Below are 16,671 nucleotides of genomic sequence, written 5' to 3'. Positions count from 1 at the left end.
TGACGTTTGCTTCTGTTGCCTCCCTCTGAATCCACTATTTAATAACAATGATATTTTTATTGATTATCCTTTGACATTTCTCTCACCTCCTCCTATTTTAACAATATTAAGTAAATGTGAGATTTAGAGCTTGAAGATTTGCGAATCCTTTATCTGGCTATTTTAACTGACTACCTGCCAGTTATTCCAAAATCAGACTTCTTAACTCTGATTGATGACTTAACAATAATCAGTACTTATACATCTCCTATATGAAGTGAATTATTTCATTTGGGTCAATAATAATAGAGATGTTGAACACATGAAATAAGTACTTGTGTAATAATTCATTTGCTATAAGCAGAATTTTCAATAGATGCTGAAAGGGCACATTTTTGAACATTTGATGTGAATTATTTTTGCAATCCTTAGAAAAACACAAAAAACTTTTCAATATAAATTGTGAAAGAACTTCGGATATTTTTCAAGTTTGACTCTATTTTTCTTTACAGTTAGGATATGAATTACTTTTTTCTAGGCATATAGCTGTTGGAAACGTATAGCGTCTAGTCTATTTTTGGGGGTGATTTGGAGGTTATTGTCAGTATTTCCCACGTTAAAAAAAACCTACATATGAATAAAATTACTGTAAGCGCTATCCTATGTATAAATATGCCCCATGGAGTCCTTTAGGATAATTCCTAATTTCAAAGAACGTTGGTGGGAACTTTAAAGGGTAAATCTCGACCTGGGAGGTAAGCGCCACGACTTCAGAAACGTCTTCAGCAGACCGAAGGATCTTATGCATCTCATATGCCCAGTCGAGGTACCGATGACTTTTAAAGTTTCAGAACATTCGAAGAAAGGATAAACTTAAATCGGGCATAACGAGAAATTATGTTAGTAGAAAAAAATCCATGAAAGGCAATACGTCACGAAAAACCTTAATTTAGGGGAAATAGTTTACGCTAAATGAATACAGAGATGCCATTGACGGTTTAACGGTTTAAAATTTCTAAACTCAAAAAGGATCTTAAAACGAGAGTGGAGTCTGGGTAAGCGCAGTACCGACCTTATGGATACTTGCTTCCTTTGACATTTTTTGAAGCCATCCCTGGGTAGGAGCGTAGACTAATCAGTACCAGCATTTGCGAACAATGACTCAGTTAAAAGATACAACATTAAAATGTTTATGTTTTTAAAATTGTGGTGCCATTTAGTCCTAAGGTTTGGGGCAGCCTCGGCACATTGTAATTTGAAACCAATAGCTCTTTTTTCGCTTTCACTATAATATTTCTCCTTGTTTAAAGGAATGATGGTTTGAATCATGGACTTCGACAAGGACCTTACCTTACAAGAATGGACCAGGGAGCAGCCTTTGGCAGTTTTGTCATTGGATAGTGCGGATAGAGCAGTACTTCGAATAGCAGGTAACATTTTTTAATTTTTCTTCTAAGTCATTTCCTTAACGAATGCAAATCAAAGCAATGTGTCTTTAACTACTTAATTTCGACAGTGACTCAGTGGCTAAAATTACATTTGTTCAATAAGTCATTTAGTAAAAGAAACGAGCTGGTAAATCTTCCCTTAATAACACTTTGAAGTGCACGGCAAACAAGAAGCTTAATGGTTCGTCTATAATGAGTGTCCAAAAATAAACGTTCTTAACGCTAACATTCGAGAGGAACACGATAAAAACAAATATTGGCTTTAATATCAAATTATGCTGAAATTGTTCGCAATGTAGATATAAAATTGACGACATACATGCTAGAGTAGATTTATCTGGGTACATCAGTTTATCAGTTTAGTCACCGAAATAAAAATATGTAATTCAAAGTCCTCAGCTGATATGAGGTCATCTTTATCTTACGCTACATCCAGAAGGGAAATTAGCACTCCCAAGAATTATAGCTCGTGCCAATGAGCAATACAATCAATGTTCCATGCATTAACAAGTTTCCTCCACTATAAAAGGTTTTTCCATTACTATTTTCCGGTTAATTACTTTTATAGTCTCGGAGTGGGTTTAAGGGATCACGTTACATCATTAAAACCTAGCTAATTAATCGCGAAAGTACCGCAGGATACTGCGTGAGATAACCGTCATTTATCATATTTAACAGCTTCCTGCTAACATGGGCTCTGAGCTTTATACGACCCTTTTTTTGACGCTTATAGGTGAATTGAATTACACTGAAGACCACCACGTTTCTTTGAAAGTCATGAAGTCATCAAATATAGAGATGTTCACCCGTGAATGTGTATTTAATTAAGTAATTTGCTATACAAATATCATAGTTTAATAGTTGTGGTGAGTAAACAAAGCGTTCAAATGATTGCTTCATATGAAAGCCGTAAATTGAGCTGTACATGACGGTTTTGAACCATAATGACCGAGTTGCCTAAAATAAACTTAAAATTTGTTAAGGAGAAGAGACTTCGTGTTTAGATGTCTTTGTTTGATCAAATATTTATTGTACTTATTTATTCAGGTTTCAGGGTGACTCCTAAATAAAGGTGCCTTTGGGACTAATAGACTTAATTCAAAAAAGTTTTCGAAAAAGGTGTATAGTAGATCACAGCAACATGATGAGTCTTTCGCTATTTTAGGCTTACTATACCCACCCTTTTTAAAATATTAATGACAAGGTTTAACTAAGTACCAGGGTTGGAGGTGTACTCACACACAATTTCTGATCTATCTATCATCACATTAATTTCATTCCAAATATGACAATAAATATGTCATAATTGAAAATTATTGTAAGTGTCAAGATTTGTACAGTTTAAATCATTGACAACATCAAAGCATGTTTAATTTTGACGATGCACAAATCCTTATGTGAGATATTTTTTCGAACGCTGCTAAGAGGTCACAGTTCTTCAACAAAATATTTCCTTTTCAACAAAACCATCCTTGGGAACATTTGTTTTCCATTATATTTATCAATGGAATTTTCCCATGCTTTAGTGCCATGGACACATTAACTGAATACATTTTAAGCTACAAGATCCCTCCCATTGTTAAGCCTTTATTGGTGATCATTGTCACAATAAATTTGGGCTATTTAGCACATGTGACATCATCGTTGGAATAGGACTTGGAGCATGCTTAATTTTCGATGGTCGGCCTAATTTGCCTAATTGTTAAATAAATAAATAAATAAATAAATTTTCATTAAATATTTTATTGATTTATTTGCCCTTCGCTCACTCATCAGTAGGCGCTAAAATTAATTAATATACTGCGTGGCTTATGACGAAAGAAAAATACTTTAGGAGAAGATTGTATGTATAGCTAATTTCAAATGAAAAATGTCATATCAATAAGGGATTTTCTAAGGACCCCCAAAAGATCATTCCAATAAAAATCTATTCGCATTTTAATGGTGTTTAATAAAAACCGTTCTTTGTAAAAAACATTTAACAATGTTTATCAACGCAAAATATACTGATGTAGTATTTATTGTTGGCTTTGTTAAAGATAATGTCTTTAAAGTTGTTAGAGAATATGAATGTAGTTTCCGAGCATTACACCTTACCAATAAGAGAACATCGGTCAGAGTTTTTTCCGCCTAGCAATTGCTATTTAAGATCTCATTTCAAATGAATATTTTAAGGAAAACATCATTAAAATGTCCGAAGAAGATCCTACAAATAGTCCAGGTAGGGTAGTAAGGAAATTTGGCATCGTCACGCGTACCATGGTACGTAGAGAATTTCAGTCAGATGGTTAGTATCCTTTCCATGAACACAAAATTTCATTCGCAATACATTTGCAACTCACTGTTTCCATTAGTAATATTATATATTGGTTAATGTTCGGTTAGAATTAATAGGAAACCGTTTATTTTAGTCCTTCTTTACTCGAAATACGTTGAGGGCACGTAGTTTCCTGAACATTTTGTTGGATACGAGTTGTATAATTACTTGAAGGATCTTCTGTTTGTCGTAGACCACCTTGTATAGATAACATAATTAAAAGAACTGAAAAAATCTTTCATATATAAAATTTGTGGCAATGCGATGCAAATTAACGTAAAGGTCGTTATAATGAATGTAAATTTCTTGGCAAACGCTCGGAATTTACATAGAAGAACTGTAACAACATAAACAAAACTAAACATCATAGCCTCAGTTGCCTTGAAACTGTTGATGATGGTCAACTTAGATAAAGATTCACTCCGCGTAATTTATCGAAGAATTTAGCAAGACATGAATGGGCTGTTTTTGTACCCAACCTACACGTCAGAGGTAATTTACTATAGTCATCGATACTAGATCAAGGCACATAAAATGCACACCTAGTAATCTGAAACCAGACAATGGTAGGCAGTAGTACGTATTTGACATTTATCTTTGGGTCGACTTCCTCGTCGTTGCAGCCATGCAACAACCAAGAGGTCAATAGGTACCAATTTATCGTTTCAGGAAACCTGAAAGTCATAAATTGAAACTGTGGTAATTATTGCTGTTTCTCGAAGCATTATGTCAGAGATCGTTACATTTATCATCTTAAATTGGTTTAAAAACAAGGAAGGTATGTTCTTCAATGTGTCATATTAATACAAGTTCTGTTTTAAATCGTTGATCTAATTCCTCTCGGAATCTTCGTCATCGGTAAATTTTCCAAAAGTATATGTTTCGCAGAATACCACTCCGTTTTATGAATAATAATCTTAAGACACCTCAGACACGTTGCCTCTAGTTACATAAGTAATTTAGGACAACTGCAACGTCACTGCTGACTCATGATTGGAATTTTTTTCTGCACGGGCGATTACAATGCTGCAGAAGACAAAGTGTATGGTTGTTTCACTTGTACTTTTCTTTTTTTCTCCGTTATTTTACAATTTACTATTCTGCGTGATGAAGAGTAATTAAATTCGTTGTTCTTTATTCTCTTTACACTTAGTTTGTTAACCTTGTGAAAATAGTAGAGCGGTAATGACCCTATGTTATTTCATAGTTTTTGGCGCTAATCTCCTAATTTGTCTTTTTAATACATAATTATCAGTTCGAGATAAAGTTACGATGATTAATTACAGCGAAATACTGGTTTACATGTTTTTTGGGCGTGAATTTTCTCGCTCATACATTATTCTACTTGACTTGTTGCTTGGTGTGATATAACCTTTTAAATTGAACATTATTAGGACATTTTGTTCTAATTACACTTACTTGAATACGTATTTTAAATCGTAATTTATGTTTGTGTTAGCGGTAAGTTTAAGATAAATTTTTATCACATTACTTGTGTACTGACGTAACACCGGGTAATTTCCTGCAATAAGCCAATTTCTTCAGATATAATCGGAAGTGTGTAAATTAATACGTGGGTGTAATCATAAGCCACAGCAGTAAAACCTGTGTTAGGTAGTATTAGAAGAGGTTTTGCAATTAGTTCCTTTATTAAAGCTTTCTTTCTTCAAATAATGAAACGTATAAAATTTTCTTGGTTATCGTTTTAAAAAAATCATGAAGAACACAGTAACTATCCACTTGAATGGCAACATAGCATCGTTCTTTTGTTCCAGCAAAAGCAAGGCTTGCGTGTAAATTAATGTAGGTGAAATGTCAAAGTCAGCGCTAAGACATGTTGCCAAGTTTCGATTCTTTTCTTGACGGTTTTCTTTAAGTATTTTTGAGTTGTAAAAGATGATCATCGAACATTATGTTCTTTATTTGCCATCATTAAAGTCTCCTTTGAGCAAAACTAAATATTGTTCAGTGATAGGTATTTAAGTAAGGAATTAATGTCCCAACTAGGAACAATCAAATGTTTGTCATTAATTTAAAGCAATCAAACGTCAGGAGGGCAAAGAGTAATAGAATGATGTGCAAATTATATTGCCGGAGTACAAAATTGAATGTTGTAATTGCTATTTATATAATCTGTCGCAAAAGTCTATTGGGAACTAATTCTTGTAGAAAATAGTGTAAGAAATAAGTACTCCTTTTTTATGATGAAAATTGAATATTTTTGGTTAAATATCGATACCTCTTATCGTAAATTAATTTTCTATAATTTTCACTTTATAATACATAATTAGATAAAGTTATTTTTACTTTTTTCTTTCTTGACTTATTTAATGAAATGACAACAATTTAGACACATAAAAACGTACTATTTCGCTTTGGTTTTAACTGAATTAAAAACCGTGAAATTTCTAGAGGACTTACTTATACCTCAAGGTCTTGTATAAAACCTGACTATTAAAATTTCAATATTATCTAAATATTCTCATTCAAATTTACAAATATTAATAACTCGTTTTAAAGAATTTTGACGTGTTTACAAGTGTGTCTAGTCTTTTTAGATTGTTCTTTAATATGCTGTTCCGTATATACATTTCTTAAGTCATTGATTTTATTTTTAAAAGTTTAAAGCAACAATTTGCTGACCTCATTTATGGAAATACAATTCCATTTATCAAGTGCTCACTAAACTAATTTTCATGCATAAACACTGCATTTTAAGTTAATTCTGACTTGAAATGAGACAATTTATTTGCAAACGCATCGCAATGTTATGTGGTAAGACAGGAGTGGCCTCATACAAATTTTTAAATGCGTTTTAAAAGAACTAAGTTAAGCTTAAATAGAATAAATAAAAGAAACAAAACAGTATTTTTTATGGTGGTAAAAGTGCTCATTATGTGGGTAAAAGCTGAATTTATTTGGAACTGTGCACATAGAAAGCAAATTACTCTTTATTTGTTACACTAGGTTTTTTAGATTGGCGTTTATGACTTTTTTGTCAGACTTTATTGCTTCGTCATTGTATTTAAAAATGTAGAATTAGGTGAGAATTCAGAATCGCTCATGTAATGTAAAAATCGTGATTCATATTACAGTTTAAAGTCGTGAATTTGAAGTGAAAGTGCTGTGAAGATGGCAGTTACGATTATTCTAAACGTTTGTAGTTTGAAGTGTTGATAAGCCCTACATACATTTTAAGCGAAAAATGTTATTGAAAAAAATTATCTTGTAATTTTTATTTCGTTCTATTGGTTTTATCTGGCAGACACTTATTCCGAACTATTCTCTAAAGAAAACTGCTTTGGAGTCAAGCTGGCCCAATTTAGGCATCGATTTGTATAAGAATTATTCCAAAACATCTCTAGGTGGAGATTTTACTACTCTTTGACCGTTTGCAAGTATATGTCCAAATTTACCATAATTGAACGACCAGAGTCAGATCACTCCAACGACAAATTATCCAGGGAAGGATCTCACTCTTTCATCACCAGACATTCATTTTTATTATCGAATCTTTGACACACAGCAATTTTAGACAGAATTTAAGGCCTTGCCCTAAAGGTGTAATTTTCATTTTCGGAGTTTTCCGGAACTTTGGTATTTCCCCAATGTAATACGTGTCTAGAGTAGGTAATAAAATTTGGAAAAAGATATCACATTTGTCAATAACGTCAGGTGCACTAGAAGCTCATAAAATTGAAGCTGTCTGAAAAAATATAGTTCACTAAAAATTCAAGTGATATTGGACTTGTAAGGTGTGTATCATTTTATACTGGAACTGAATTAAATTCAAGATTCGATGGATTTTAGTATTTATGATGAATTTACAGATGTGTGGATATCATTTGCGGAATTAATTTTGTTACGTGCTATCTATTCTGATACGTTCCTATTTTTTACTAATTTTTTTTACCCCACGATCTATGACGACTTTCTGATATTCCCCATTAGATTTTTCGACTTTCTTATTATTTTAGTGCACGTAATCAACACGAAATTATATTTTCTGCTAGTTTAATCATGACGATGGGCTAATTTAGATTCCCCTTTACGTGAAAGCAACACGCAATAGCCGGGTGTAGTTCATGCATTGAAAATAAGTCTTATCGCGGCAACTTGTGAGTGCTTCCTACCTAAAAAATTGATAACTTCAATTACCTATACTATAGTATTGTAATTTATAAGGTTGTTGATAGGCCTGAAATACATTCTCTATGTTCATCGTTCAAAGTCTTTAGAGCTGCACCGCTCATCTCCTTTGAGTTCTCATTCAGAGTAATAGTACTTAGTCATCTAGTAGATCTAACCTTCCCTTCAACAATCCATCTACCGTAATTCTATAACAGGCTTTGTTCAATAATGCAGCTACGTATTTATTTACTTCTTGATAAACTCATTTCCTTGCAATCTATTCTTCGTTCTTCGATAAGAAAAAAACTAAAAAGCCCGACTCATTGTCCACTTTACTGACCGACATCTCCCAACTCAACAAAAAGCGTCGATTGCCGATATCTATATCGACCGATAGGACTGGACTACCAATAATGGTCCCCATTCATATTACGAAACGAGTTATCTAATGTTGCTATAGATCGGAAATGCACGCTGAATTAAAATAGAATGATTCTTATTAAACTTCGTGCACCTTATTTATTGTAAAACTAGAACGGTTCTGCTAGGAAAGAAGAGTAATGACCCTTGATTTTCACGCCTCTTTGGGGAAGTTGATTCGCATCTGGTACTGTAAGAAAAATCTTCATCTTAAGTGAAAAATTAATCCTTGAAACAAGTGGCTAATACAATCGATGCAGACAGGCAGTAGACAGAGTTAAGCTCCGGTGGAGCGTAAACAATCGAAGTTATTATCGTATAAACTAGTATAAAGCTTTAGTTTTCCAAGACACTCGTTATACTTTGCAGGTGTTAAAAGCCATTAGGTTCCTCATCAGGAAATGCAATAGTGTTGAATTTCGATGCTAGCCTCAGGTAAACAATATAAAGTGTGTTCCAGGTTGAATTTTCATCTTAATTAAGCAGTTTTTACATAGCAATAATTCTTCAGTGATTGATCAGTACAGATTCCCGTTAATTAAGTCGAGATATACGCTGCTATTCATATACTTAATCCAAGGATTGTTTCAAGTTATGTAGAAGATAATCTTATCTGGGAGATTAAGTCTATCTCTTCTGAAGCTTGATGAATTTTCTCAAGAATATTATTTGAAGATTGCATTGAAATTTGCCAGTAAAATTTTATTTATTTTGGCATTTTGCTCGTTATTTGCGTTTGTTTTGAAGTAGTGTCGTTTTTTGCCACTTTTTTTTTAACGCGTAAGCTCCTAAAAAAATTCTGTATTTAACGCATATGGTTTATACAAGTACACTATGTATATGCATTTCGATAAATCGATACATGTAATACCTGCTTGATACTAAAACCGAATAAACTTCTCATGAATATGACCTTCAGTGGTCAATAAAAACCACAATATTCTTGCATCATTTTGCGAATTTAAAATGTTTTGACAATAACAAAATTCATGGAATACATAGATCTGCAAATCGTTTCTTTAAGCACCGATATGCCAGGTGTCCATGTAAAATCACATTAAAAGCCAGAGCCGCATAATCATTATTTCCTCATCAGGAATTTAAGGAGGTTTGATCTTAATTTTATAGCCTATTAACATTTAGTGCAAAGTGCGATAAGAGTAGCGATTGCGTGGATGAAAGAAGACTAAAAATAGGATGAAGCGGTAAATTTAGCGAATTGTTGTTAAATCTAGGGTAATAATGATAATGCTGGTGATAACGTAAATCAGAGTTTGGCAATTTATTACATGCACATATTTAATAATTTACATCCGAACGTAGACTTAGACTATATTTCAAGTTTAGTACAGAATTTGGGAAACGGTCTTTAAAAAATGTGTTTCCACAAAAATATGAAATTACTATGTGTTTTAAAATTTTTTCCCTGCTCCAAAAATAATACTGGAAACAATGACATTAAGTAATTAACCATACCTTTATTCTCTAGTCTAGTCTAGGTTCGATCTATTTCAGTACCACACGCGAATGCCTTCCATCTACATACATACATTCAAATGTTAAGTAGTCAAGTTCAGGTTAAATTTATCCGAGGAATGGAATGGAATAGAACAGAAAACAAACAACGCAAATCTCATTGTGGTATCAGCTGGATTCGTCATAATCCGAGATATTTCAGGAATGTTAAGCTCACATCAGTCGATGTTGCAGGAATGACTGAAACTGTAAGCCAAAAGAAATGATCGTTTTTGATTTTAGGGTTGCAGAAAATGCTCAAAAATTTCTAGAAGTTTAGTAGTTTGCACGCAATACATATTTAATTTAAAACCAGTTGCAATCTCTTGCTCCAAACCATAGCACCCAGACAGAGCAGCCTCTTGGCATCGTTTGCAATAAAAAAATTGTGCAGTAAAGCAAAGCTAAAGTGCATTAATGAAATAATGGTGCAGGATAATTGCACTATTATTTCCGGCAAGATGCAGTTTATTGTAGATTTTGTTTTTTAATAAATTAAGCCGTATAATCAAGATCAGGCAAAAATAGATAAATTGAGAGATTAGGTTTTTTAATAAACCGTTCCAGCCCTAGAGACTTTAAAAGGCACCCGAATCCGTTCCGGTGCTGCTCGTACCGTTATACTACAAAGGCCAGTACAGCACTACCTAAAAAGTATTGCGATATTTAACTGTTATTATTATGGTAAACCGTAGAAGAGGTTCTCTACTCGTTTCTGTACCATGCCCATATGGCTTTGTTGCTCCAATAAATAAAGCATTATAAGTAATTCTTGGCACGCCGCAAGTGTGCGGTACCTTTTCATCTTCAATATAATTTCAAGGAAATGGTTCAAGATTGTGTTCCTAGAAGTTGAAGAATGTCTTAAAGAGGAATTCATATAGTGATTTTGTAAGTTCTCAAGTAATTTTGACTGATTTGCAATTCAATATAAGGTAAAAAACAAAGGTGAGATCTTTCCAAATAAGCGGCTTTTAGACTCCTTTGATGGCACCCACTCTTCCGCTTTAGTTACTGTGAGAACCAACATAAAAAGCGCAAGAAGGCGAAACCGAAGTGAATTTCGCCTTCTTCGTGGGTCCTTGACCGTGCACCGTGCAAGCGGTGGATGCACTTGGTACCGTCACGATGGTACTCTTATGGTACTTCTGCGCGACGTTGCCATGATGTTTCGTTTTGTGTCAGAGCGGGGAAATTAGCTGCATTTCGAGTCACTTTGTCGATTAATGTGTGGGGTGCTTATGCAATGTTAATCAGAGTTCTTCTTTGGTTTCAGGTATGGAATACGTTTTATTTGGGTTAGTTCATGGACGTGAAGTGAGGTAAGTAGTCGGTAGCTAAAATGCATGATTTGAAATTATTTCCGTGTGTTTCGAGATTCCTTAAAAATTGTTGAAAATTTTTCTGTATAAATGAACCTCAATAAGTTATCTTTGAGTCAAGCATCGAGCTCCTCATATCAAATATGTACGTAGATTGTGGATTAAGGATTTCTGGTTTTGTCTGGTGTTGGATTTGTATCCAGTTTGTGAAACTTTATGCAGGTGTTAAGGTAAGCATAAAAATAACTACAATTAAATAATGTGGCAATGTAACGCTGCAAGCGTGTGCGCTCCTAGATTTTAATTTAGTATTGGAGAAAACTGAATATTTCCTATTTGTGTTTTTCCAGCACTGATAAAATTAATCTTATTTGAAAACCGAAAAGTGACTTAAATTTACTAATTATTATTAAAAAGGAAAATGGTTTAGACTACCCTTCAGAGTAACAGTATGATGTAACATTGAAACGTATGTACAAAATAAGTGGCGCCATCTATCGAATGCTCGTTGAAATCGAAACTACAGGCTTTTTCAACCGCACCTTTAATCAAGAGTCTACTTTGACACGCGGCGAATAGAGGCCGTGAGCAATATTTTACCTGAAATTTTGCGTTATATGTTGCACTTTGCAACAATTCTTATGGAAATTTGATTACTGTTATGTTAATTAGGTTTATTAATTAAGAGATTGATCGGTAAGATAGAAGAACGTTGTAAAGTTACCAGGTGCTGTAATATTATTTGCATTTGATTACTATGTGCTGGTATAAGTAACTGTATTCCTGATTTAATTGATCTGATGATTTGATTAATCGTTTGTCGAGTCAACAAATTCGGGTTTAGAGGCAAGAGAAATATTTCTGGATATTTAGGCGAATTTTGAATAAATTCACCTAAATATCATTTGAAGAATTAATAATTATGTACTTACTGTCTTTCTTTAAACTATAGACCACCCAAACTAATCATTAAATCTGTTGTTGAAAGTCTCAAAAAAAAAATCGAAAAAGCTGCACTGGCTTTGGTGAAGCTACGCGTCACGAAATGGTACCAATCCGACTGATGGCACTTTGACGATACCATCCCCATTTCGTGTTTCTTATTCCCGTTTCCAAAGAAGCCGGTGAGTGCGTGTGTTGTAAATTTTGCGATAAACCATGTGGATACAGTTACTTTTCGTTATTTATTGAAATTAAATACGAGGATGCTTGTCACACAAGTTCTTCGCAATGGCCAGCGGCGGAATCAATAAATAAATAAAAATCGACGAGAACCTGAGAATAATTAAAGTCAGTCAAAATGAGCAAAACTTCTAAAGACGCTCCAAACAAATCCGCGAGAAACTGAAATTCGGTCTGGGTTTAAAGGTTTGAAAAGCCTTTATTAGTCGTCTTAGTATAGATGGTTTTTGATTTTGTTCGGGAAATTTCGAATTGAAATGCAAACCCCGTTCTATGCACCCAAACATGCCTGCACGTAGCAATTGTCTAAAGGTTCTGTAGGTATGCTGATGTTGCCTTTTTCAGAGAGAAGGAATTCAGCTGTGGTTAATTTATAAATTTCAGATCAAAAGAATCGTGCAAATACAACCAACAAGACTTTTGAGAAATGCTCTGGTATGAACAATTTTAAAGGAGTTTTTAATGAAAAATATGTAAGCTAAAGAACGACATAACGGTTTTATAATGTAAACATTTCCTTGTTATAAATCTGTCGGAAGGATATTCACATTTCCAAAACAAACAACTATCTCCTGCCGTCTGATCGGCAATTCATGAATTCCAGAAATAGAGACACACACAGGATCTCCTGAAATCCCTGGTCATTTTGGGGATAATTTGAAGAGTTTTATGGGTCATCGGCAACACGGCAATAATGTGTTTGTCCGGGTCTCGATTGGCGTCATTCAGCGGCCGCATTCAATCTCAAATATCTAAGATTATAGCCGGCAAAAGTCGGTTACATAAGAACGCATGCGTTTCTTTGTGGCGGTGTTGACGGCTTTGGGGAACTCTCACCAGTTTTCAGATTCTGAACTGCGCGCGTTAATGTAGAGCTTCGCCAGATATCCAGAAATATGCATCGTTATCTGGATGGTTTATGTCGGAATAGACGAAAATAGACGATAAATAAAAAACATGGGGTGAACGAACATTCCTGGAAATGCAGAATAGTTGTGGATCGATGGAATCTAAACCAAATGGAGAACCAGACAAATCAGACAACCACAGATACGTGACTATAATGTTAAGGAAACTTCGAGAATTTTTCTTGATGGAGTCAATGGAAATACAGAGGGTGTGATATAGAAGAATGTGAGCCGAACGACAATTAAGAATCAGACTGCCATGAATGCAGTTCATCAGAACGGGAATTTGAAATTAGACTTTCCTAATTTTGCGGGCGTTGAATTTGTCTGCTTACCTTGAACTCACGTTGGATCAACTCAGATAAGTCTATATATCAGTTGTTATAGAACAAAGATATTTCAAGATATATAAAATTCATCTTGAATTTTTAACTGAATAATTAGATATCTTCATATCGTTGATTATCTGGGACTTGATTATCTTACCATTTGTGAAAATTTGATCTGTTCGATTAGAAATTATGTGTGGTGATTTCATTTACTTATAACTATTACACATCACAGATACGCAAGTAAAATAGGAGAGAAACCACGCTTCTAATTGTTTTACCTTCAAAGTTTCCTTGGAGTCGAGCATTTCAGCCTTTAAAGGATTCAAAACCTGATGCTGATCAAAAAGCTTTTTGGGTGAAGGACCTATTGAAAAATACGATCTTCGGTCCTTCGAAGCACTTGAAACACTAGCGATTGTAGCAAAAATAATGCGTACACCTGTCATCCATCAATTCGAGGCAAGACAATAAATCTCATCAACTAATCCCCAAAAATAAGTCTTGTTCTCTCCGCAACTAACACTGATTGATGAATAAACAATTCTAGAGAGTTTTCATCAAAGTGCGACGGCAACGCTGTCCGTACAGGTGAGCAGTTCACCGCGGATCGTTTACGGGAGTACCACGGTTACGTACGGTTTTTACGTAGGCTAAATCGAGTGCGATCGAAATAATGGGCATATGGTGAGATAATCGGAAGTGCCTTGAAGTAAGGGCTTGCCCTGGTGGTGTCGTATAGTCGAAACGCGGTCATCCGTCGAAAAACGCACTGACGACCCCGCATTCATAGTTAATCGCCACCTCGGCTTAGCCGCAGGCCGTACCGGAATCAGGATTCAGGTTAGGTTTGGTTTGTGTTGGTTGCTTGATCAATGACGATGGGAACACTTCGATTTGCGATGGTGGTTAATGAGCGGGCATGGTTTGAGTCATCGAGGTATTTCGCAAAAATTACCTTTGAATGAAAATTGGTGTGCATATAGGTTAATTTTGCTTAATTTCCTATAATTGACTTCCAACATGCAAAACGTTATGGCAATGAGCATATTTTTCGCATTGTAAAATAAGTAAGGAGGGCAATTCAATGACTGCTCAGATACAGTGTCTTCACGAGGTAGCGAGTAAGTGAAGAGAGCTAAAGGAACTGTCCTGCGTTAACTTATTTGAAGAGTAACGCAGGAATTCATAAACTATCCAATCACTCATTTATATACTCATTTCAAACCCCTACTAGCGTTGCATTGACGCTCCACTCACTTGCGGGAAATTTATGACTCTTATTGAATGTTATTTTGAATTGGATTAGGTAGTTATGATTTGAGCTTGAGTTAATGTGAATAAATGTCTGTCAATTATACCTCATTTGAACTATTTTAAATTCATGTATACTGTCCTGACCTAGTGTCGAACCAAACCGATGGCAATCTGTGTAACACTCGAAACCTATAACAAACAGATCACTAGATATCCTGTAACTGAGAATAATGAAAACGCTTCTAATTTTAGCCATTTTGAGTAAACGTGAGATGTAAATATTCATGCAAAATGCATTAAAAATTAATACTTTGTCTTTAGACTAAAAATAAGAAGGAACCGAATTTGAAGGAATGCATATGTATATTAAAAATTAATTTAGAAAAGAATCACTTGTTTACGTGCCTTTACAGCTAACTTACCAAGGACTTGGATGCGAATATACACATATAAAACGATAAGATATAGGTATAATCGCACATTGTACCTGATATATTACCTACATTAGGTAACATGTAATACAAAAACTTGTGTTAAGTATCATCACTCATTTTGAATTTTAGTGGTAAAGACATAGCTATTATTCCAAATAATATCCCAAAAACATTAGTTTTCTCTTATGATATAGTATAAATATGTCATTTTGCTAAACAAACAGTCTGGAAATAAAAATCCTAATTACTCAATTATTGGAATGATTTTGTTGTTAAAATCACAAACAATGAAATAATAGTCTTAGAATCAACACGAAGATATTAATCCAGGTAAATATTTGAAAACTCTTAATTTGCTTAACGTTGTCGTCAATCTACGCAAATAGCAGTACTTAGCCAAAATCCTCATTTTAGGTAAACAAAGATATTTAATTAACCCCATCCAGGTCTTCTTTGTGAACACCTGTTTAAACTTGCCCAATACGTTGTCATCTAAGATTTTTCTTCTAACAATGCTCATACAATGAAGCATGAAAAATAAGGTCGGAATGTTAACTCATGAATTTCATGAGATTGTAATCGTAAATAAGTACTAACAGAGCTTGTATATTTAAAACGATTTATTTTTAAACATAGTTTAAAATTACATATTAAAAAAAATGTTTTCATAAGAAAATATATTGCGAGAACACATGGACAGAGTATTCATTCTGAAGTAGGTAAAATAACAATTGTCCGATTGGTAAATTCCCCAAAAATATACATACATGTGTTGGCCGCAGAAATATTTAATTCGAATTATGATTGAAAACAGATGTCATATTAAATTTGTCTGGAGATTTTAGAATTGGACCGTCAACTTCAATAATGACAACTTGGGTGACATATATGACGTAAATCATACCGACAGTTGATAGTTGACTTTTGACATATAATATAAAATTTACTAAAATTATTTGCTAAATGAATGATCAAATATTTGGAAAAGTAGGTTGTAGAGTAGGTGGTGAATGAAATTCTCCACATAATAAGTAAGTTACTTAGGTATAAATTGGGTAGCTTTTAGAGTCAAAACTTGAACTCCTGTTATTTAGACTTTGACCCATTTTTTAAATTGCTCTGGTCTATGTAAAGTAATTAATTATCATTAAAATGATAAGGAATCCATTGTTAAGCAAAAATATTTTTCTATATTTTAGTATGTATGTAGAAGTGTGAATAGATATTTCTATCCCTAACGCTACTAAATATTGGAACTCCATTCCGAACTTACGCAGTCTGTGATTATAGGTTAATTATAAATTACCAAGATCGTATTGAAGGGTGAGGATAATGTGTAGGTAGACCTGAAAACAGATTTCTATTTTTGAAAAATCATTACTGATCCCCTGGATCGGGTTATACTTGGCTAAAAATAGACTTTTTGTCC

The 16,671-nt window shown here is 34.0% G+C and overlaps 1 protein-coding gene across 5 annotated transcripts in view; it reads left to right on the top strand.

Moving 5' to 3' along the window:
* Positions 1–1,290: 1,290 nt before the first annotated feature.
* Positions 1,291–16,671, top strand: part of shot (dystonin-like protein short stop) — a 95,126-nt gene continuing 79,745 nt past the window's right edge. For 3 of the 5 annotated variants that reach the window (XM_066406738.1, XM_066406732.1, XM_066406729.1), the window contains exon 1: positions 1,291–1,409. In XM_066406738.1, the coding sequence (XP_066262835.1) occupies positions 1,307–1,409 (103 nt within the window). In that variant the 5' untranslated portion in view covers positions 1,291–1,306. Of the gene's footprint in view, positions 1,410–14,167; positions 14,395–16,671 lie in introns of those variants that run through there. The other 2 variants (XM_066406763.1, XM_066406719.1) reach the window with 2 other exon arrangements.

Source organism: Euwallacea similis, chromosome 3 (genome assembly GCF_039881205.1).
Source record: "Euwallacea similis isolate ESF13 chromosome 3, ESF131.1, whole genome shotgun sequence".
Classification (NCBI taxonomy): Eukaryota; Metazoa; Arthropoda; class Insecta; order Coleoptera; family Curculionidae; genus Euwallacea; species Euwallacea similis.
Note: the sequence above shows the minus strand (reverse complement) of the source record. Positions and strands in the feature narration are given on the sequence as shown.